We start from the raw sequence: 24,487 nt of genomic DNA, 5'->3' as shown, positions 1-24,487 counted from the left end.
AGAGTCCCTATTTGTAGCACAAGATATCATCTTCTAGCTCTACATCTTACTGAAATATGTCCAAGCAGAGGTTACTTACCTCTGCTAAGGGTAGGAGACCACAAAACCAGCTGTTTCAAAATGGCTAAAATGTAAATGCAGATGACTTGTTAGTGTTAGCCCTTCTGATGTAACTTGAAAAGTTGACTTCTTAGTAGGGAAAACCACTTCACTTCAGGAAAAAATTGCAACAGTAGCTTCCCTTGCAGACTTTGTGAATTAGTCTTTTTTTTTTGGTGACATGTACATTCTGTTGCACTCAGTAACCAGAAGTTACCTACCCTGGATGCCAGAACCCTGGCCTAATCACTGGGCCTATTGTAAAATTGTTGGGCAGTGTAGGCCCTGGAAACAGACTGCCATCTAGGCTAGCAGTTACCAGGCCCTGCTAAGGGGCTACAATGTGAATGTCGTTACAGCTAGTTCAATTTGACTTCATATAATGATCATTGTAATCCTAGAGAAGACATCAAAAGTTATTTTAAGTGTTTCTCTTCTAAACGTTCTATGCATCTTTCCCCCTTTTCCAATGTCAGATGTCTGGCTGTTAGAACCCGTCCTAGGACATAAATTCCCAAAAATCTTGACTATCAGTTCATGACATAACAGCATGGGCTCCTAGACAATGAGTTGGGTGGAGAATATTAAAAAGTTGGAGACGCCCTGATCATCAGTTAATTTATGCAAGAAGATCAAAGGGTTTTCCCTAAATTTTAGGTAATGACATGTGTTAGAGAGATCGATATCTACAAGCATGCATAATGTTAACTCATTTGCATACAGAGGGGGGTAAGATAAAAGAATATTTTATGGTAATTTGGCAGCCTGATTTAATGCGAAAGTTAAGCACAACAGCTTGAACTAAGGGCTTCATTATACAATAGCAAGATAAGTGAATTGTGTAAACATAGACAGCATGAAACATCACCCAAAAACTTTTTGTCTCTGCATGTACAACTTGCGATCTGATTGGTCACATCTAGCATCTTCCCTCTGGGACCAATCAATAGTAGATACCACACCCTGTAGTTGCCAAGGCATAATCCATCTTCCTGGGCTTGTCCCATGGTTCCCAAACTATTTCCTCTGTATGCCTCAACAAATACATTTTTGTGCAACTGTTGTGAAGTTGTCATTTTTAAAAAAATGCACCGTTGTTATATGTCTACTCTGAGCCTAGGGTAAGCTCAGCTAGGCTTCTCTCCAGTTCAAGCAACTTCCATTTTATTGGGTTCTCTTGAAATAAACAGATCCCTTCTACCACAATTCACAAATCTAAACAGACTTTAGGTGTGTCTTTAGTATTGTTAAGTCTCAAAGATAAAGCTAGATATAGCCTAAGTGGGTGTAGTGAATCTCTCTTGCTAGTTTTGGCTGCAGTTTATCACGTGAAGCTTTCCTAAGGATCGGAGGGATGTTGGATGATACCTCTTACATGTCTACATTGGCGTGATGATTTCACATTTTCAGATAGATTTCCTGCATTCAAGTTAACTTTTTTATTGTCAGTTTCTATGTAATTTTACGTGTTTGTGCTGTTTTATGCATGTTTTCTTTGCACCCCGGTGCCACCATGCTAACTGAATGGTGGGGTAAACATAGCTGTTGACTGTGGTATAATAACAAAGTCAATGCTGTCAATACCTTTTGTCCAAACCAGTGTAAATTTAGAGGTTCAGATGGCCCCATAACAGGAAGAATGTTCAGCAACATGAGGTGTATGTCATGTTATGTAATGTTTCACCACATGCACACTGATGGTTGACCATTCAGTCCTGCCCCTCCACTCCCCCTGTTTACAACTGGCACAGGTCCAAGGCATGCAGACTTCAGCTTGACTGATCTTTCATACAACATTTCCAGATAACAGCACTGCTAATCTCCTTAGACTACAGCACTCACGACAAGGATTATAAAGTTGAGTCAAGGGGAAACATCTCTGTTGGGTTGTGTCTGAAGCCTTAAATTTTTGAAAGAACATCTGTTGGTAGTTTTCGGTAGAAATCTGTCATCCTTAGCCTGATTTCCTGACAAAGTACAGTGTATTCCAAAGAATTTTGTGTGGGCATGGCTAGCTTTTCTGTCAACTTCAGGTCAGATTCTTGTAGTAACTTCGCCTGAATACATGGAGAAACATTGTTTTCAGGGGTCAACTCCAGGGGCTGTGCCTGTGGTAAAATTTCTGTGGGCATTTTGACTCTAAAAAAAAAAAACAAAAAAAAAAACAGCCTAACAATAATTTGAATCCTAGGTATTGTATGTGTACTTATTTGCATTGTGGTGAAAATCTTACATCAGTTAGTAAGCTGTAGTAAGACTGAAGAGAAGAAACTTCATTTCTTGTTAGGCTTGTGAATACAGCCTGACATTAGTGGTGAGGGTACCAAGGATTAGCCTGGGTGCTTCTACCAGAGCTCCTTACACTCGCTACCCTAGCGACCTGCTACCCTATTGAGTGTAAACTTGAGTAAAGACCCCTTGTAGAATAGGATGGTACCCAGGCTAATCAAGGATCAGAAATTGCCAGCTTATGAGAAAAATGATTTCATTGATAGTCCAAAATCATGAAGGAGAATGCAGGGTGTCATGGATTACCTCCCAGATTACCAGGGTGACAAAAATCTGTTACAAACCATGCAGGGATTGGCAGCCTGCTGACACTGAAGGTGATGTTTGTTTTTCTCTTTCATCTTCTTTGAGACTGCAGCATTCTGCTTGGATGACCCCAGTCTTTTTCCTGTTGGCACCCCACTGTCAAGAAGAAAAGAAAAAGCAGCTCCGTCTAATCAATTATCCACAGGAATTTACCACAGATACAAAAAAAGGAAAGAAAATTGCCATGACAACAGACATATTGTCTGTGCTGTTGGAAGGTGGTTATTTTCTCCTGCTAATGAGGTGATTGGCTTTCTTACAGTAAAATCTACCCTGTCATGCATTCTTTGGATCTGGTTTGGATATGGATGATCAGATAGGTTTGGTTAATCAGGGTTCTTAGAAACTATTTACATGGCTGTGGAGTTAATTATCTTCAGGCATTTATGCAAGAAGAAATCTGCAATCCTTGCAGGAGGAATGGGAATTACAAGAAAGTCCAGACATATTCTCCGCTGGAGACATGACGCCCCACCCAGTCAGCAATCAAAAGCTTGTGTTTTGTGTAGAACTTGGGAGATTTATGCATACTACTCTAAACAAACTGTGAAATTATGCAAAGATCCATTGTGTTTGTAATCTGCTTTAGGTAAGGACACAATAGGTTTATTAGATCTCTCAGGTACCATTGTCTTTGTCAAGTTTATGCTTGCTGGAACTTGAATCTGGTTGGTCTACCATCTGTGTTCATAGCACATTGCCAAGTGATAGATCTCAAGTCCTAGTTTTGGCCTTTGAAGCCTTCTGTAGTCTTGTCCTGGTTGGTGGACACAGATGGATATGTGAGCTTCCCTCCCAAAGGGAGACTACCTGGTGATTGACAGCTCAGTGGGGTGACAGAGAGGTGGAATTTTCTCTCTTCTTCCTGGGGAGATTATCCATCTCTTTCACTGGAATTTGGTGCAGGACTGGCATACATTAGCACCCTGTCACTACAGCATTATGCCATATGAAAGGGCAGGGATATTTGCCAAGTTCATGTGAATTTACTCAAAAGGTCGAACTGTTCAGTGTCACAACAGGATAAGCAGAATACTCCAATCACTCATTCCCTTGATAAGCAGCTGGTAAATTGTTAGTAAACTTTCCATTCTTGTGACCCAGATTGTAAGCCACATGTTAAAGTAAACAGCTTTTGTTTTTATTCATAAAGTCTATATGCATAACCAAGTGAAATGGAAGAATAATTGTTTAAAGATGGAGACAACCAGATTGTTCGCACATCCTTGTCATTGCACGAATGTGTTAAGTATCGCCACAAACAGCTTTGCACTGTGATGCAGATTAGCTAACTGGTTTAGAATGTTTATGTTGATTTTCTCAAGTAAATAAGTCTGTGTCAGACAGTGTAATAAGATTGAAACATTAGCGTCTCTCTAGCATCACTGATATTTGCACCACCAATATTTATATTCATATAGCATCCTTATATTAACCATTAACTAAACCATTAACTAAGCTTTTCAATCTATTTATCTCTTCCGGCTATTTCCCCAAACAATGGTGCACGAGTCACATTGTACCGATACACAAAGGCGGTGCCAAAGACGATGCGAACAACTACAGAGGTATTTCTGTCACTAGTTGTCTGGCTAAATTGTTCACGGCAATCTTAAACACCCGCCTCACAAACTTTTTAGACGAACACGCTCTCATCTCCCCAAACCAGGCGGGCTTCAGGAAAAACTTCGGGACAAATGACAATATCTTTGTCATCGATTCATTAGTATCCAAGTACAGCAACGATAACAAACGCCTTTATGCTTGTTTCGTTGACTTTAAAAAGGCTTTTGATTGTGTGTGGCGAGAAGGCCTAAGATATAAACTACTTATTTCGGGAATAGGGGGTAAATTCTACAGTCTTGTAAAGTCCATGTATTCTAAACCACAATCATGCATTAAAACCTCTTCTGGTCTAACACCACCCTTCATTACAGACAAGGGGGTAAGACAGGGCTGTAACCTCAGCCCCACACTTTTCAACCTATTTATAAACGACTTAGTTAAAATGTTAGATAGCCCAGAATGTGCCCCGCCCTCCCTACATCATTTATTTGTTTCCTGCCTACTCTATGCAGATGATGTTGTCATCTTCTCGGAAACTGAGAAAGGTCTACAATGCGCACTAGACAAACTCAACACATTTTGTATGCAATGGAAACTGCAAGTTAATGTAAAGAAAACGAAGGTATTGATCTTCAACAAAACAGGACGCACACTTAAAAAGTTTAAATTTCTACTCGGTTCTGAAATCATAGAAATCGCCAATTCGTACTCCTATTTAGGTCTGCAATTATCCCCATCTGGCAGCTTCTCCCTAGCGAAGAAACAACTCGCACTGAAAGCGCGCAAAGCAGCTTTTAGTATCAAATCCCTTATCCGCTCACAGATATCCACAAAAGCTTTATTACGCATCTTCGATGTTTGTATTAAATCAATCATGCTCTATGGATGCGAAATCTGGGGGAAAGATTATCATAATGCCAACTGCCCGATAGAAAATATCCACAATCGCTTCTGTAAAAACATTCTTGGTGTACACAGAAACGCAAGCAATGCAGCATGTAAAGCTGAACTCGGTAGACTGTCTCTAGACATAGACATATCGGTTCGCTTAGTCAAATACTGGTTAAGGCTTAGACAACTAGATACCAATACACATCCACTGCAAGCTGACGCATTATTATATCAAAAACATATGCTTAATATATATAGCAACAAGAAAAATCTGTTATCTCATGTGAAAGAAATACTTAACAATAGCGGCTTGTCCTTTATTTGGAATAACGACAACACTGACCTCGACAGGCAACATATTTGTACTTTACTTAGAAGAAGGCTATCTGACATGTACATTCAAAGTTTTCTCCACAATTTATCTGTTGATACTGGTAAACTAAGATTGTATAAGCATCTCAAATCTGTGTACACTATGGAAAATTATCTACACACCAAAGACTTTGATGTAAGATCAGCTATATGTAAGCTCAGAGTAAGCGCACATACGTTAGAGGTCGAAAGAGGTAGATACAAACAATTACCTGTTAACGAGAGAATATGTAAATATTGTACAGGAAAAGCAGTGGAAGATGAAATGCACTTTATTTGTCATTGTCCTCACTACAGTACCGAAAGAGACAAACTATTTAAACTAATTAACAAATTTTTTCCCAGCTTTGCACATCGTAACGAACTACAAAAAACTGCCTTCCTGTTAGCACCACCCAATGCATATGTCTCCCAAAATGTCGGAAATTTCATCCTCCACTGTATACAGAAAAGAAATCAAACCCAATAGCATTCATTTTAGATTAGAAGTATCACTAGTTGTTGACCCCTATGTCCACTTTGTTATTGTACCATTATCATCAATGTACTTTCATACATGTATTTTTGCAATTAGCCTTCGGGCATGAGTTTGCAATAAAGATTAAATAAAAAAAAAAAAAAAAAAAAAAAAAAATATATTTAAAATCATCAGTTAGTCTTATAGAAAGACAAGGTCACATGCACTGTTCTATCTACAGGCATCTAGGAATGTGTCATCATAGATGATAGAGACTTTCCATACAATGCACAGTGCTTGCTAATTAGCACACAGCATGAAGAGGTTGGTAATTAGGTGCCTCGGGGTACAGTCTGGGCACAGCGAGATTAACACCAAAAAAGAGAGGGAAATTATGACAAGATGTACCTTTTGTTTCGATCATGTAATATTTTTTTAAATCTGAAATTATAGATCTATTTGCATGTAGCATGTGTATTTCATTTGCTTTATGTTTGTGATTTCAGAAACTTCCTACTGACTAGTATTTTCTGTCTGGTCACTCATACTCCCATAGATAATTAATAATTATTATATGCTACCTCTGCCAAGATTGTGGCCTCAAGTATGCTTCATTTGCAGTTCAAGAGAAAGATGCTAGGGGTCCAAAAGCATACAAGAAATCCCTTTCAGAAAGAGTTATATACAGTATTACAGAATGTAAAAAGTCTCCTTTTCTCTGATGTCAAGTTTTCTTTTCTGAGCTCAGACAAGCTAAGTCATTATGACATATGAAGTATTAGCTGCTTTCAGAGAATCACCAACATAAACAAACATGTCAACTCAGTAGACCTTTAAGTTGGTATGCAAACTTTGGAGTCAAAAGAACATGATTTATTGATGGTTTGACACTCTTACCAACTAACAAAAGAAAATCTTAGGTTTGACCTGCACAGTGTTAAACTGATGGCTAACACCTCATTTTCCAGTGTTTCTCAGACATGCAGTCTTATGTTTCTGACACATAAGCTCAGTCAAGTGCATGTTGTCAAGAGGGTTAGGTGTCCAGATGGTCTGTATACTAGACAGCTTGACCTTTTGTTATCAACATGTCCAGACAACTTGTCCATGGTTATGGAGCTTTTCATTTATGGGATGGAGACAGCTTGTTTTCCTCTGCTGACTTCTGGAGAATTCCATTTAGCGTAGACAGCTTGGTTTTGTCGCTAAATCTTCCAGAGAATTCCTTCAAAGCAAGACCAGAAACAGAATGGATTTTCCTATAACTTAACAAAAAATTTCTTGTTCAGATCGACTCTTCTGTGTCATTTGTAAGACATGTACATGATGCAGTTGAGTTTGTGTAGATTCTTGTGGATGTCCTTATGGTGAGGACAGCTTGGTTGGGTCTTCCAACATAGATTCCAGACTGTGGTTATCATACTGCCTGAAAGGATCTCACAGAGAAGAGATCCAGCTTGCATTCTGTCACCAAATAAGGATGGGCTCGACGTAGGGATAGTACGTTCACATCTGATTTGTTTATTAGTAGTGCTCCCTATATCTCAAGAAAAATGGTTCAATGACATCTAGTGTAAGAAGTGTCCAGAACTCTGTGTAAAGGATTGGGGTTGGTATGTCTGTAGCAAGGATTAGCTGTGATCAAGTAAAACAGCTGTTCCCAGACTTCAGTTCTCCTTTAGTCCAGCAGCTCAACCACCAGCTTCTCCAGGCCCCAGCCTATGGGTTCAGCTCATAATACACATGTGCGAACATTATGCCTCTCTTGACCCAAGATAAACTTGCTACTTTCTCACCAGTCACCACCAGTAGGGCAGATTGAAATATGGTCTGAACCCAAGAGTTTATCAAAGGTTATGTTGTCCCCATCAACTTAAAAGATAGCTTGGGAATTGTTCTCATCTTTCATTCTATAGTAAGAGTTTTTGGCGTGAAAAATGTTGGAAGGCAAGGCAAAACGTCTACCGGCCATTTCAGACCTCGGTTATTGTCATTCCGGCATATTATTAAGTCTCGAGGTCAAAAGAAGTAATATTGACGTGTGCAATAAATCTATGTACCTATGATCCTCAAGTCAAGGCTAAGTTCATGAAAGGACGTTATATAGTGTCCTTAGTTCAAGAAGTTGACTGTTTCCTGTTGAATTCTTGCAACTTAAAAGTCAAACACTAAACTTTTAGATCTCCTAAGTTGAACTTGAAATTAATGTCATAGCGTCATTCAAGCAATTTGAAAATTAAACACAATGTTGACGTCAATTTGAAGGGTATTTCCTAAGACTGAGTGATCTGGGTTGCTTCCAAGTCTGAGATAAGCAGCTGATTGGCAAACATGGCTCAGATTTCGTGACAAGGCCCTGAGAAGGTACAGCCAGTGCATACTGATAGTTGACCCATGGTCCCCCAACATGACAGGATGCTTCCTTCTCTTGCCCTGCCCCTTAGCCTAAAGAATGGGAGGCTTCTCCGGTATTGGACAAGTGCAGAAGTGTATAGATTGCCTAAGGTCCCATCAGTGTTTTTCCACTGTCAGTGTCAGTGTGGTTCTGAAATGTTAGGTTGTGTGAAAGTGATCACACACACACTAAGCACAGGCAGTTTTATGTAGGCGGGCATGTTACTGTTTAATGGATAGATAACAACGACAACATTCATAAAGATCTTTGTTCACAAAGTTAAGCCAAGAAAAAGTGGTGCCTGCCTCTCTGGCATTGCTGTTATGTTTTGCAGCATATCGTCAAATATGTCATTGTATTTACATTAAAGTGATAGATAATGTCTTCTTACATGAGTGTCATGAGTCATATAGCAGTTTCTTGGCAGTGCAAGATGTTCTATCTCTCCATCCATAACATGCATGCAGCACAACCTGCTAATATTTTAGCAATCAAAACACATGACCTAAGATCTTTTTTTCCATTGCATATATGGCATTACTGGTGTTCTTCAAGGTAGCATCCCTGGACCCTGACTGTAGGCAACGAGCATTGTTCACTTTTTTTAGCTAAGCCAGAACACAGATCATCATCTCTATCCCTTTGTTTACAAACAAGTGAAATGAGAAGTTCCAGAACCGCTAAATCTAATCTCACCGTTAAATATTATCAAACATTATACACAGTGCAAGTACCAAGTCTGTAAAAAATAACCCAAATGTGTGGACCGGAAAGATTGGTCCATAAGTCCATGTAAAATGAAATATCCCTTAAAACCAAAAAGTAATTTTTAGGCCATGTATATTGAACTATGACAACCATCATCTCAAACAATAGTATAGAGCAAAGGTCACCTAAGCGACCAGGCCTCTGCACTTAAATCCTCACTTAAAATTTGAAATAAGACATTTCATCTGTAGTCCTATGTTATAACAGAAACACAAAAAACTACAGCAAACATTAAACATATTACAGTACTACTGGTAGACATTTTATTGCCTTGCTTGTCTCAGTTTCACAAATCTAAGTTGCAAGAATAAGACATTTAATTTAAATGCCAACTGAAGTGTGCTTCATTCACTGTCATCAACTATTTCTGAACCAGTTTGGCACATTTGTCTCAATCATTGCCAAGTACTCAGGTAACATTGATAGCGTTTAATTTCCATCGTGTCTGTTGGTAGCGTGCTAAGCATTCCAAAGAGCCATTGCAGTTCACATGCAAGGGAAACCATGGTTTCCTGTGCCAGGAATGGTCACCCCTAGGCTGGCCAGACTAGTCTGACCCTCCCTTTGAAGCTGTCAGACTTGTGACAGCCAGAAATAGGAAGGTCCCACAGAGATAATAGACGTGAAATGAAGTCTAAATTTCCTCTTGACCTCTTCAAGTACTTCCTGTGGAAACTTTCCCACAGTGCAGAAGGATAGACTGGAAGTTGTGATGTTATTGAAGTTCTGATACATTGTAATGAATGAGATTGCCAACCTCTTCATCTTCAACCTAGGCATGTCACTCATCTTTGTCATACTGTGGCAATATCGTTTTCAATTCATTTTGTAACAACGTGTGAAAACTTTGTCAAAATAAAAAGTTGTTACTGAAAAATTTAATTAGACTTGACACTTACATGTACATTGTATATGGATGTAGTATGTATCAAGATTTCAACTTTTTTTTTATAAATTACTCCTCAAAAACATATGGTCTTTGACAAGTGAGAGGTTGCTAGTCAAAGGGACTGATCCTTATAACCTTATATGTTAAAACTTACCAGATAATGCTTCCTTTCATTAGCTCTTTCTTACAGTTACACCCAAAACACATGAATCACTACAGCTGGCACTGTTACAAAATATACTCAGCCTGAATGTATTGTGTCATACTGTGGAGTGATATAAGTTCCATTCTGTGTGAGGATGGCTAACAATGTGTTCTTTGCTTCAGTTTAAAAGTTAAAAGTTTGCGGTCTGCTTGGAGAATGGAAAACAAAACACCATCGTCATTGAGATCACTGCGAATATTAATCAACTGCAAGTATTTCTTGATTAACAGTATTTCATCAAGGAGAAATGTGATATGTTATGCAGGAAGTTCCATCTTCTGGTCAGTCAAAATAAGGGATGTAGGTGGTTCTAAGTCAGCATATTAGTCGCTCTTGACCCCCACCCCACCCTTCTTATCAGAACCATTTTATAATGACTATTTTCCAAGTCCAGGAAACATGGAAAAGGATAGTCCCACAAGGCATGAAAGGGTTCAAAGTAAACTTAAAACTCTGTCAATTAAAGCTGACAAGCTTATTGGTAGGAGACAACCATTACTGATGCATATCAGCTCATTAATACAAACTGGAAATAATATTACAGTGTACCATCTCCAGGAAGGCTTTACTAATGTACCTGTGTATAGGTCAGCCATTAGATAGGCAATATCATGAGAAACTACTTGAAAGTTCTAGAGGGACTCAATGTGCCACCAAAACTAAGGTAAAATGCTGCTTTCACCAAGGTTAAGACAAGGAGTACATGATCCATGTGAGCAGTTGCACGTACATCAATGGTCATGTGACCACGATAATGAGGAAAGGGTTAATGACCCTTCAGGAAGGTCAAATGTTAAGTAGAACCTTCAGTCTGCTTCCAATTTGGTAGCATCAATTTAATAGGAATTGAGATAAAGAGGGCATTGACCCTCTGGTTTAGAGCAGTAGTTCAAGTTTGTGCTGCAGGTATGAGATTTTAGGATGAACCTTTGTCATGTCAAAGGAACTTTGATAAATAGTAGCAAAATACCTAAACAATGTTGAAGTTAACAAAGTGGAACTGAGATAAGAACAAGGTGGTGCAGCAGAATTGTACAATTGCTCAGAATGTCCTGTCAAGCGGTTAAGGCAGGACATGACCAAGGTGAAGTGTGTCCTGCAGAGAGTGACGCCTCTTCCCTTTTTAGCTGATCTTTGGACACAACCTAAGTTTTAGCAGGTTTTTACCCCTCAGTGCTGTCACTATCATTTGCAATTGATAGTAAAGGAGTGCTTGTGTTTCACCTCCATGGCTGTTGGGAAGGGTAGGTGGTCAGGTTGGTAAGGGCCCTGACCACAGGGTCAGGTGGGTGTGGTCATCCAAACCACAGTGGGACAAACTGACATCAGGAAGGCAGGCACATCATCAGTGTGTTTTGCCAGCTGACAAAGTGGGTACAAAACAAAAGCGTGACATGGGCTTTTTCAGAGGGGTTTAGAAGGGTTTTCCAGAGAGCATTGGGGTTTTGGTGGGATCCAGATTTAATCATGGGTATAACAACTTTCAGTGGAGACAGTTTGTCTACCATTTCCAGTAAGGTGTAAAAATAAAAGGAGAAGTTTTATAAAGGGATTCATTTTCTGCCCAACATTTATGTGAAAGTTGGCAGTCTTAAAATTTGATTTTACCAAAAAGACAAAAGGTCAAATTGCAATCTTTGTGAGGGCTGTGAAGAAGACATGAGGTGTCCAGAGAACCATCCCTGGGTTCATGCCCTCTTGTGGTGGACACTGAGGTTTGGAGTCAATTAGGTGACTGTGATTCTAAGAAATCCATCTGAGGTTGCAAATCCCTGCTCCAGCTGTGCTGTCCTTTGGCCCTCTCAGGTTAGATTCCGGGAATGTTTTTTCATTGGCTAATATCATCACCCCAGAATCTTTCATCCACCTGAAGGTCCCTAGATAGCTGAGATACCTGAAACCTGATTTGTTTAGTAGAAGTCAGAATTGATGTCAATGTTGAGTAAATGTCTTCATGGTCAGCCTGCTACATAACCAAGGGAACTGGGCCATATGTGTGTCATGTTGAAACCTTATGTCCCTGGTTTATCTCCCTCCAGGAAATGTTGGCTGAGGAAGCTCAGGAAGTATGGGATTGATAAGTATTTGTACTGTCTGGGTTTCAGGGGAAATTCTTTGATGTTTCAACAGCCTTAATTTGTACCAGGGAGCATAATTGATTACGGCCTCCAATTAAAGTAAACAAAGAAACGAACTTCACCATAAATATCATACTACTAGTAATATGACAAGAAGAACTAGAAATACAGGGTTATTGTGTCGCCACTACAGGATTATTGTGTCATCACTCTTGTGTCTGTCTCTGTCCATCTGTAGATTAAAAGAGAGGCAGAGGTTAGAGGTGCCATCATTCTCTAAATTGGTCCAGGTACAGAGATAAGTTATCAGGAGAAAGATAACCCGGAGAGCTTAAAGATGCATCAAAGGTATCTGTTTTGGATCTAAAAGGTTCAAAAAGACTGCAACACCAATCCTCATCACACATTCACAAGATGAGTATCATTAACCTTAGGATCAACTTGTACCCTTAATGACATACTTTTCTAGACAGAGATATTGTGATTACTGAATGTCCTTGTTCCACCTCTGAAAGTTTGTTGCATCTGTGCTAACTCTGCCATCTCCAACAAAGTTGTACATCAACACAGTTGAGTGCTCTCTCTGGTCACTGCAAATTTTGTTGAAATGTGGGTCTGGAACTGAATCTAGATTTGTCTCCAGCCTTACAGCATTGAACCTTATCGGCCTCGCTTCCTGAAGATGGTGATAGCTTGGATCTTTATCTTAAGTTTGAGGCCTTTTTGACATCCCTTGGATCTATTAAGATTCTCAAGTTGCTATTTTTGTGTCGAGTGTCCCAAGCTGATGACTGGAGTTAGTGTGCCTTCAGCACCCATGTTATCCAAGGTGCCCACTTGTCCTATCAATCAGTCTTTCTACTATTAGTTACAGTGGTTTGGTATAACACAGTCAAGGGAAAGTGCATGAAAAGAGGTGTGATGTTGTGAAAACTGGAAAAATACCAAATACCAATCCAGGTATCTCTTTCCTCTGTTGATAAATGGCGTTCACAACAAGTAAAGGCAACAAGAAGAGGGCTAAATGCTATCTATGCTTCTTAGAGCTATAGTCAGACATCTGCACAAAAGTAGAATTTAAAAAAAATACCACAGGATTTAAAGTGTAAACAAAAGACGACTGAGTTACCACAGTTCAAGTAAGTATTTGTGAACTTTGCAAAAGACGTCCAACATGACCCTTGAATCTGTTCCTACTTAGCTCTCTCCCCACAATCATCTATCTTACAGCAGAACTTGCCAGAAGTTATTAAGCAAGGTCTAAATGTTAATGTTTAGGTCCCACCTTCCTTTCTTAAATTTTATTCAAATAAGTAGTTAAATAAAATATTAAAAAGTAGGAAGGTCTCAGTTTTTGTGTCAGTGCACAGTGCTGAAGCTGTTTTGTTCAAGTTCAACCTCCTTTAGACGCGACTTGATTTGCCACACAAAGAATTGCAGAGGAAGGCAGGAGGGAAGTGGAACAGTAGAACTGGGTTCATTAGACCACTGATCTTTGCAGGTGGTCACTATGGTTCAGTGCCAAGGTTTCCAGTTTACTTTTGGCCACAAATATTGTGTCTCTCACTTTATCAACCTAGCTGGCCCCCCTCTTGGCTCAGCTCCCAGTTCCTGCTGTCTGTTGGTCAGTAGATAATCAGAAACACTCTTCATGCACATTTCACAGGCAGCCGGGGCAGGGTTCTTCTAATAAGACAGGGACACTGGAGTAGACTACATCCCATTACTTCAAGCATAGACTGCTAAGGCTCAAACAACCACATGCCCTCAACAAACTGCCCCAAAATCAGAAAACACAAACTTGACTGATGAACAGACAATTATTGATATGTTTTCGTAAGACTAGGCTTTCGGAAGTGTAAGTTGACTGTCTGTGCTGTGTGGGGGCGACAGGTTCTGGATCCCTGACCTACAAACAGGGTGCTGGTAATGGCCTTGCATTATGAATCACCAAATAGCTGGGTCAAATTAAGAAAGACATAAATCAAATCATTACTTTTAGGAGCTGACCTTCGATTTGATTCTGCTGAACATTCTTAGAATAGAAGCATTTTTAACCACTTCAAACTAGTTTTCGATCAGAATTTTTGCCTTCGCTGTAATCCTAATATAGTATAACCATGGTTCGAAATGGCCAATAATATCTCGACGTTACTGTTTATCTGCAGGTATTTGAAATCTTACAATGTGTGGGGTTTCACAAACATGCTGCATCAACTAATGATGATGATGATAATGGCACCTTGCCAAAACTTTATTTTTTATTTTTTATGTACATTTTACCTGCAATGTAGGTAAGTTTTCTCATCACATTTTTTATTATATTGTGTTGCAGGCATGTGAAGGCTGTTCAGGAAAATGTGTTTGCAATGGAACAAAAGGAACCAAGGTTGGTGGACACAAATCTTTCTCCACTCTATGAACAGTGTCATCAGTCTTCTTTGTTGTTTTTTATTTGAACTTCTACTTCATTAAAGAGTGCCATTGAGCATCACTTCATCTGTGTTTTATTTTTAGGGTGAAAGAGGACTACCAGGTCTACAAGGACCTCCCGGATTACCAGGATTCCAAGGACTAGAGGGACCACCAGGACCAAAGGGACTACTGGTAAGGAAAACAAATGATGAGTGTTTCAAAGTAGCCTCACAGTTACACACTAAAAGAGATTCATTCTAAGAAGCATCTACCTAAGGTTGACATTTGTGTTGTAGTTTAGGTGAGTTCACACCTTCTGCAGCAAGTAGAGGTTTGTATTGTAAAGATGAAGCAGACGGGACCTAAACATATTTAAAGATCAGGTCAAAATGCAGGAACTTGACCGGAATTATCCTGACCTGACTGAGAATTCAGTGGGCAGTCTATTCAACCCAAAGTTTCCGATTTCGACCCAGTTGAACACACCACAAGTTTCCCAGACTGGGCAGTTCTTATCTGCATTTGAATTCACAGCATATCTCTCAGACATATGTTTCCTATTTCCTGGGGCCAAAGGATTGTTGGGAACTGATGATGTGGCAACCTGGGTTTTGGTTGCAGACAGTATCTTACCACCTATCAGTAGAGGTATGGACCACAACATGAACAGATTATTAAAGGAAAGGGTAAAAAGTTTGAGATGCATATGTCAATGTAGGAACCAGGTAGTACAGTAACTGAAGAAGAGCTTTCTAGCATGTCAACATTTTATATTTTTCCCCATATCAAGTTGCCTCAGCTTCTTGTTGAGGTCAACTTTTGGACAGCCTGGTCAAGCAGAAATGTTACTCTGAGTCTGAAATGTCCACTCTGAAATCTGGTGTAAAAGTCTGACAGCAAATTTGTTACATCTTGTCAAACAAAGTTAGCATGATAAGAAAATTGTATCTGGACAGCAGAATGCACACCCTCTAGCTATCTACCCAAGACCGGACTGCTAGACTGTAATTGTAATACCTACTTTGAAATTACATCTATAACCCCTTCCTCTTTTCCCAACTTAGAGAAAGATACCAATGTTCAAGTATTTATATTGATTAGGTAGAATATCATACCAGTTATGTGACTGTAAAACAGGTATTGTAAGTTGATTTATGCTAGTGACAAGCAAGGTAGTTACCAAAACAAGAATTAATTTGCTGAAAATAAAGCTTAGAAAGGCAAGATGACTAAAAGACATGCATGGTCTCTGTTGGATACTGTAGTCAAGTCAGTTCACTGTTTGTGTCCATTTGATACTTGGTTTCTGGAAGATGAGGACATTCCTACCTAACTAGCTGAACAGTCAGTTGATAGGACCCTGATGTAGGATGGCAGGGTGGCCTGGATGCCTAACCCTACCTCACCACCTAGCAAATAACCCCTCATTACGTTTTGCCTAACCTTACAACTGAATGAAGGCTGCCTTGTTGAGTCATGGCTGCCATATTCATAACTTCCTTTCTAGTGCATTAGGGTTCAATTCGACACTGTCTTCTTATGAAATCCCTGAAATTCATTCACTTCAAGAACTAAAACAATTTCTATGGAATTCAAACTGAAGATCAAAACCAAATTGCCAGGTGAACTATTGCACCAGACAAATTCATATTGAAAAGGAATTGACTGCAAATGTACATACAATATGCTTCATCACAACTTGGAAAAGTTTTGTCTTTTTGTATTGGCTGTTTGGTGTACATTATAATTGGATCTCCCAATCAGACCAATTTAGTTAAACCTCTCCAAACTGGCTACTGTAAAATGGCATGTGTTTTGAGTAACTTCAAATTAGGACAGTTTTCACATATGACATCTGTGAAAAATTTTCAACCAAGGCTTACAGCTTTAGGCTCTAAGCACTATGGCTCTTATGATAAGAGCATAATCACATGCAGAAGTCTTCTTTCCTTTTACTAAAAAGTCGTTAAGATATTTCCTTTAACTTTATTTTGCTAATTTGCCCAACCTGTTTGAGCCTCAGCAATGTTTTTTGTATAAATTCCAAAGCAAGAGCCAAAAAATAAAGATAAATTTAAGAAGCTTGGAAGAAGGAAGAGTCACCTTATATCCATACGTGATATTCTGTTTTCTCCAAGTTGCCAATATACACACGTTCAGCCTTCTACTTAAAAGACTGAGCTAATCAAAAGCAGCCTGAGAAAATCTGTTTAAGCCAAAAATGCCAGTGACTAGTGGCATGGAAAGATGTCTGGATTAGACATTGCCATTATTTTGTCTGTATGGACTCCAGCCAGTGTAACTCGTCACCTTGTTACCCGCCAGGGTAGGAAGTATCGCCAACTATAATATTTTTCTTGAACACCCGCACAATTACAGAAGGTAACTACCTCCCAGTGGAAATAGCTGAAGCAAACAACTGTAGCAAAGTTTTGTACACATGTAGTGAGGACTGTTGTCATAGTATTATTGTTATAGCTGTTTGATTGTGAAACTTAAGTTTTTCCTTCTTTTTTTTATTTATTAAGGGCGCAAGAGGAAACCAAGGTGCTATGGGACCAAAGGGAATCAGGGTGAGTTATGATGTCTGTTTTGTTGCTCAATTTTGATGTATCCTTTTATTCTAATGCAGATGTGTTAACTTGTGCATTTCTGTACCCAAAACTTAATTTCACTTTATTTCTCCTTCTGAAGGGTGCACAAGGCATTCCAGGCTTTGCTGGTGTTCCAGGAATTCCAGTAAGTTTTCAGTGTTGAAGGCATTAACTATTACTGTCAGCTTGAGGTTCACATTTCCGTGTTAGTGACATTAAGTTTTTAACATTGCTACTCTGGAAAGTTTTATATGTCTTGTTAACTGTTAACATGTGAATCATATTGAAGCTGTGAAATATCTAAAGGGTAATATTGTTGTGTGCATGCTTGAATGCAATATGTTATAATGTATGTGTATAATGTTGATATTGATATCATTTTTCCTACACTATTTCAGGGTTTGCCAGGACTGGAAGGACCCATGGGTCCGCCTGGGTTGGATGGCTGCAATGGAACAAAAGTGAGTAACTTGACATGTACATAACAAACATATCACAGGTATTTCTTTACAGTTTGGATTTGCAAACAATAATTCTTGGATTATTCTACCAGCTATTATCAAGTTCCTAAATCAGTTCTAAAGAAATAGATTTCTAAAGAAAGGCTGCAAGACAGAAACACAAAGTAACGTAAGCATTTTACTAAAGAATCAAGAATTGGATTTGTGTGATTAAAGTAATATAGTTTTACCTTGTGTACTTTTGGACGTGTGACATTAAGCTTTTGTTACATTTGTGTGATTCTTTTATAACATATCGTCTCTTGACTTGTTTTATTCTACAGGGAGATCTCGGACCCAGAGGTAACCCAGGCCCAGCAGGAAGGGGTGGTACTCCGGTAAGAGAATTTTTGATATTTGTCACAATTACATTCGCTCTGATACTCTCTGATTTTTTACTACACCCTAAAGGTGGAGACATTTGGTTGTAACACATTTGCCTTTGCCTGTTTGCAGGGCTTGCCTGGACTTGATGGACCAAAAGGTGAACCAGGTGAATCTGGTGGTGCTGGAGAAGGGATCAAGGTATGTAACCATAGTTTTTTGTTTTTGTTGGAAATAAAAAAGTTGAAATTCATCCAAAAATGCATACTGATTTTTCCATAAGAATTGTTTGTCAGAAGTTTGGAATAAGAATTAAAACAGAATCATTCATATAATGATAGAATTCTAGATTAAGCAAGCAATTTTCCTGTGCTTTCAGGGAGACAGAGGTGATGTTGGCAGAAATGGACTACCTGTAAGTACTGGTCAACATTTACATGAGAATATTTAACTTAATTTTAATGTTTAGTTAATGTCAAAGCTGTCTGCATGCAACATCCATGATAGTCACATGGTATATGTGTCATGTATGTCAGGCTATTGTTGAATAGTTCCCAACTTTTGAGTTATGTCGGTGCACTTGGCTGTTGAGATTCCTCTGCTATGGTCCTGATACATGTAGTGTGTACTTGATAATTATTATAAGTAGGTACTTCAAATCTGATGGTTCTTTCTTATTACAGGGCCCACCTGGACTTAACGGACTTCCTGGCCCACAAGGAGACAGGGGACTTGAAGGCTCAAAGGTAAAGAAGAAGACACATTTTTTTACCTTCAATAATGAGTCCAATTCTCTTGACCTTTTTTGGTGGTGATGTTCCATCCTTGAGTTGATCTTTGGTTCTTTTCTAGGGCTTCCCTGGTCCCAGAGGCTTCCAAGGAGAGAAAGGTGACATGGGCTTGGGCTTCCAAGGACCAAAGGGAGCTAAGGGTGAGGGTGGTCTTCCCGGCCCACCTGGACCTCCTGGCATTCTAGGAGAACAAGTCGGACTCCCCGGACAAATCTTTGTAAGTATAATTGCATCATCAGTTAAAACTGGTTGCTCATATTTTGTTGATTCATTTCAAAAATGTCAAGGATACCCTGTTAGAAGACGTATATTTTGATATGAGGCTGAGAATGCTGAAGTATGGTTGGATGATACTGTAATTCCTGATTTTTTCAATGTACTGTTATGTTCACGGTTTTCACAGTGATGACTGTAACGTGAACTTATCATTACTGATAACAAATAATTCACAGACTTTTTTCATGTGCACTTGCCATGACAGTGAACATTTAGTTCCGAGAACAAGTTAAATTTTCTCAGACCGTGACAGTTAAGTACCGTGAACACAAAGTGAATTACAGTATTAATTTCTCTATCAGCGTAGAAGTCTAAGAATAGTTTTGCTTCAATACACATTTTTATGATTCATTAATTTCATGACATTTTTGCTCTGTTAATGTTTTAAGCAGGTAATAGACATTTCTATTTGATTTGCTCTTCGGTAACATGTCTTTGTATTTTTTCCCCAATTATTTAAGGCTCAAAAGGGACAAAAGGGTGAAGCAGGAGCAGCAGTAAGTATCTGTATTATATGTTTATAGTGTCTGTCTTTTTTGCAACTAGAAACGATGTAGCTTTGTTCATAATTTTCAAAGAAGACAACAGCAAAATACCACAGTAAGGGAAAGAACGTTGTGTATCATTCATGATCACCTTTTCTGATGCAATTGCAATAGGGATGAATATTATATATCACCTTCCTATTTATCTATTAAAATCTGAAGGTATGTGAACAATATGCAGCACATGAACTGGTCCTTGTAAGTACGTTTTTTGTAATGTGAGTATCTACGAGATTGTAATCGATATTCTTTGTTACAGGGACCCATTGGTTTCCAAGGCCAGAAGGGAGAGCCAGGCCTTGCAGGACCCCCTGGTGCCGTAAGTGGACACATTTTCACAACAGACACTAGAGGTTCTGTTTTTTGAGTTGTAGGACATGGTATGCACAAGATATGAAAGTGACAAAGCTTTATGTGTAACATTGCATATCAAGCTGCAACTTGGTGACTACTTGTTCATCAGTGAAAGATGTATCTTAAATCTATTTTAGAAAAGTGAAAATTAACATGTATTTTATGTAACCTTATGACAAGTGTTACATAGATGTACACACAGTGTATAAAATAATTGTATGCTAAGTGGAATCACGACAGAAGAACACAAATGCACATGACCGAGCTTTTGTTGTTTGCTAGATTTTCGCCCTGCTTTTGTTAACCTGCCGCTTTTTCCAGTTTTCTAGTGCAGAGAAGTGTGCTGCTGAACATGGCTGCAGTGCATGGCTTAGTCCCAGCTTGTAGTGGCTTTTGTGTACGGCTCCTGGGCAAGCATCCAACATCAACTGCAACCGGCTGTCATCATTAATTATGCAATGCCTCCCCTCATGCCCCCAGAAAGATGGAATTTGTTTCTAAGAGAAAATTTAAAATTGGTACTTAAAGTTTCACACAGCTCTTTAACGAACTGCCCAAAAGGAATTTGTCTAAATTCTAATTGTATGAAGAAATACTAAATTATTGCTTGTTACATTCAGAAAAAAAGGACCAAGAAAATCGTAAAAATTGTTCATTGCCATCAAAAAAAGTTCTGCACACAGTTTCGTTTCTTAGTTTGTTAAGTGATATCTATCACTACTATACGGTACTTTAATTCTGATCCACTTGAACTTTGTTTCGTGACATCTGGCATATTCCATCTGTCAAAATACATCTCTGCTCACCAAAGTCACCTAACAATGGCCATCATTTACATGTGTAGAACTGGTCATTGTCTTGACCTCCATTGTCTAGCTGCATACTGTTGTATGCACGTTTTAAGTGGGCTAGCTTTTTTGTTTATGACAACGTCGTCCTTGCTAACACATCTTTGTGACAATGATTCTGACGTCCAACTTTTCACATGCATAAATACACCAGTACTATGTTTCTGTATGAACTTTTAATCAAATCTGCAGCAATTGTAAGTGCACCCACAGTTCTTACTGAATCATCTCGTCATGTTCTAGACAAGTCGCACTGAGGAAATAGCATGCTCTTTCTTTTGAATTTTGGATATAGAAGGAAATTTGTGCGAGTTTTCAGTAAAATACAATTGTTGAGGTTTTTGATTGAGTTACTTCAGCTACTATCAAAATTTCAGCTGATAGGATAAGTCTAACTTGGGCATGAAGTTTCATACAAAGTAATGTACAAAATTTTAGCTGAATGGAGATGGTTAAATTGACAATCAATTGTATGGTATCCATGACAATCAATCCAGGTCATCACACAATCATAGGTCATACATTGCAATTGCACACTCAACAAACTCATTAACAAATATCTCATCATCATATCTTTGTATTGTAGGGATGTTAACTAAATTGTCACATTGAGAATTCAAGTACATGTCAGTATATGTTCTACAGAGTACCAAATTGTACCCCTATTGTCCTGGAGGCATTGTTGCATGACAGGTTGCACTTGATGTTTGATTCTCCTGCATACAGCCAGGGGGAGGCGGAGGCTGTCCATCCGTTGGTTGCCCTTATGGCTGTCCAGTGGGCTGTCCTGGATACCCGGCACCCCAAGGGCAAAGAGGGCCCAAAGGTGAACCCGGACGCCCCGGAAGTCCTGTAAGTTTGCTGTATGTTATTGTTTGTTCTCTTATCAACAATGGTTTATTCTGTGGAACTGTAGAGTGTATCAGGACCGGCGCCCCTACCTGGAGCTGTTGGCGGTGCAGGTGCCAAAGGAGAACCAGGCATCCCCGGACCTCCTGTGAGTACTGAGCTTTTCTCTTACCAGGCATCATTGTTGTGTTACGTTTGAACTTTTCTACTTGATGTAGTTGAAACATTTTAACACAACTAAAGACTGTTTCAGAAACATGCATATTACTAATGAGTTGTGATCTTTTTTTAAGGCAATGCAAATTACATGGACCATACTGGCATACAAATATACACTTTTATATGGTCCTGGATTGTAACAGTATTCAAATGGTCTAATGCTGAAGCTGAATTGAAGGCTTACTGGCTTTATCGCAATAAATTTGTTATGTGGTAACAGATTTATTTGATATTAACTCAGTTGTTTCTCATTGTGTGATTAGTTGCGTATGTCATTCTAAGCTAATATATACACTTCAGTTGTTTAAACATATTTAACCAGCATCTATGTTCAAAATGATGTTAAATTTTGATATTAACAGGAATGTGAAGCAGGAACAGTAAGTTCACTAATGCATGATTGTTGGAGTGCTTGATCTACATATTTACCTACAGGGTAAGCCTGGCAAGGATGGGCCACCCGGACCTTTTGGGTTTAATGTGAGTAAAAAGTTAAGTCTTGATGTGAAATGTTCACGTTCACGGTGTCTGTCCTCGTTCACACACAGGGTCTCCCTGGCCAAACTGGACCACCCGGACCCTTTGGCTTCAACGTGAGTAGCACTAGTCTCTGTCAGTAGGCACCCGGTAACAGTAGATATGGTGTGGATATGTTGTTGGAACTGCATTCAGTTATACCCTCTTTGCATGGACACAACTGTTACGTGACCAAAACTATTCAATGAGTAGTAAGAACAAATGTTATTGTAAAAGAACTAAGTTTTGTGTGTTTTGTACAGTCATAGTTTACAGATCATGTTCCAAATTTAAAGGTCAGTGTGTCCACCTGCTATGTCAATGCACGTCATTAAGCGTTTACTCTTGTGCTAATGATGTAAGTCTAAATGGATTGTAATTTAATGTTGTTATATTTTGTTCAATTGAATTGGTTTGTCTTTTTTCCTTTTTGTATGCTTATATTGATGTGATAAGATGGTTGAGTTGCAATATCCTCTTGCTCTTTAGGGACAAAAAGGTGACCCCGGCCAACCTGGCACCTCTGGCGGCCCTGGCTTTGTTGGACAGAAGGGAGAACCAGGCCTTCCTGGTAGAGCTGGTGCACCAGGAGCACCTGTAAGTATAAGTACACGTAAACCTGTCTGTACAATGTACATCTTCTATTCCTGTGGCAAACACCTATGGAAATTCAGTATTGGTTGGTGTAAGTCAAACTCAAACCGTTTGGAAGAATCGTGCATGTCCACACAGCGATAAGATATCTCATATGCAAACATTGTATACAGTCCATACATGTACCTTATGTCTGTGTCTCCCCCTCCCCTCCCCATAGGGTGCAGCTACAGCTGGTGGCAGACCAGTTCCCGGACCCCAGGGTGCCCCAGGAAGACCTGGAGGTAGTGGATTCCCCGGACAGAAGGGAGAGCCAGGTCTTCCCGGCTTTGGCGGCCCCAAAGGTTACCCCGGCCCCGCTGGTCGTCCCGGCCCACCTGGTCGCCCTGCTACTGGTGGTCAATCCTTCCCTGGTGCCCCCGGAGAGCCAGGTACAGTTTCAACACACGGCAATGTCGCAAATCTTGTAGTATTAGCTTTTTTTTTTTTTTTTTTGTTAACTGTATTCACAGCAACAGAAACCCAAGCAAAATATCCATTATGTTGATAATATGTACTAAAAGCTCTAAATTTTGAAGTGCTGCTAACTAGCAAATTTACAGTTACCACTTGTAACAGCATTGTGCACTATGATTACCTTTTGACCTCGTACACTTCCTTTTGTTCCTTGTTCTTGCTGACTGGATTGAGAGTGCGAGTGTTAAAAGATGTACTTGTGTGTACCCAATAGGTGTCCCAGGACGTGATGGACCCCAGGGCCCACCCGGCGGTGGCGGAATGCCTGGTCAGAAGGGAGAACCCGGTCTGCCTGGAGCAACTGTTGGTGGCGGTGTAGGCCCACCCGGACGCCCTGGTGGTCCCGGATTCCCCGGTGCTAAGGGAGATAGAGGAAACCCCGGTGCTCCAGGTAAAAGCATGAATATGTTTAATAAGATCATAGTATTTTTGGTCTGATATGCTGAGGTCAAAGATACAATCAGGCCTTAGAGTTGTTTGCCTACTAAGGAAGAGCAAAATCAGAACCACACAATGCCTTAATTTCTGCTGATTTTTGCCTTTATCCTTGCCTTGATGCTGTCAGTTGTGATTGTCAGGCAACCATTCATCTTTATAGTGTTCTAAGATGGTTGGAATGAACATTTTCAGGTCTGCCTGGTGCACCTGGCCAGGCCATCGGAGGAGTTGGTCCACAGGGCCCGATGGGTCCACCTGGAGAACCCGGCCGCCCTGGCGGTCCTGGCCGTCCCGGCGGATCTGGAACACCTGGATTCCCAGGTACTCTTTTTTTCTTACAGGGGTTGCCCATAGGTACATCAAATTGTCTAAGTGCTAACTGTAATAAGTATG

General features: G+C 39.6%; 1 protein-coding gene across 5 annotated transcripts in view; it reads left to right on the top strand.

Moving 5' to 3' along the window:
• Nucleotides 1–24,487, top strand: part of LOC118427234 (collagen alpha-2(IV) chain-like) — a 40,205-nt gene that overhangs the window by 2,267 nt on the left and 13,451 nt on the right. For 4 of the 5 annotated variants that reach the window (XM_035836883.1, XM_035836880.1, XM_035836882.1 and 1 more), the window contains exons 2-19: nt 14,651–14,704; nt 14,833–14,922; nt 17,259–17,303; nt 17,425–17,469; nt 17,723–17,785; nt 18,109–18,162; nt 18,281–18,349; nt 18,528–18,563; nt 18,832–18,894; nt 19,001–19,156; nt 19,677–19,712; nt 20,020–20,079; nt 21,689–21,814; nt 22,579–22,623; nt 23,036–23,143; nt 23,361–23,571; nt 23,871–24,047; nt 24,287–24,415. In XM_035836883.1, the coding sequence (XP_035692776.1) occupies nt 14,651–14,704; nt 14,833–14,922; nt 17,259–17,303; nt 17,425–17,469; nt 17,723–17,785; nt 18,109–18,162; nt 18,281–18,349; nt 18,528–18,563; nt 18,832–18,894; nt 19,001–19,156; nt 19,677–19,712; nt 20,020–20,079; nt 21,689–21,814; nt 22,579–22,623; nt 23,036–23,143; nt 23,361–23,571; nt 23,871–24,047; nt 24,287–24,415 (1,567 nt within the window). Of the gene's footprint in view, nt 1–14,650; nt 14,705–14,832; nt 14,923–17,258; nt 17,304–17,424; nt 17,470–17,722; nt 17,786–18,108; nt 18,163–18,280; nt 18,350–18,527; nt 18,564–18,831; nt 18,895–19,000; nt 19,157–19,676; nt 19,713–20,019; nt 20,080–21,688; nt 21,815–21,878; nt 21,960–22,578; nt 22,624–23,035; nt 23,144–23,360; nt 23,572–23,870; nt 24,048–24,286; nt 24,416–24,487 lie in introns of all 5 variants that reach the window. The other variant, XM_035836881.1, reaches the window with a different exon arrangement.

This window comes from Branchiostoma floridae, chromosome 12 (assembly GCF_000003815.2).
Source record: "Branchiostoma floridae strain S238N-H82 chromosome 12, Bfl_VNyyK, whole genome shotgun sequence".
In the NCBI taxonomy this organism is placed as follows: domain Eukaryota; kingdom Metazoa; phylum Chordata; class Leptocardii; order Amphioxiformes; family Branchiostomatidae; genus Branchiostoma; species Branchiostoma floridae.
Note: the sequence above shows the minus strand (reverse complement) of the source record. Positions and strands in the feature narration are given on the sequence as shown.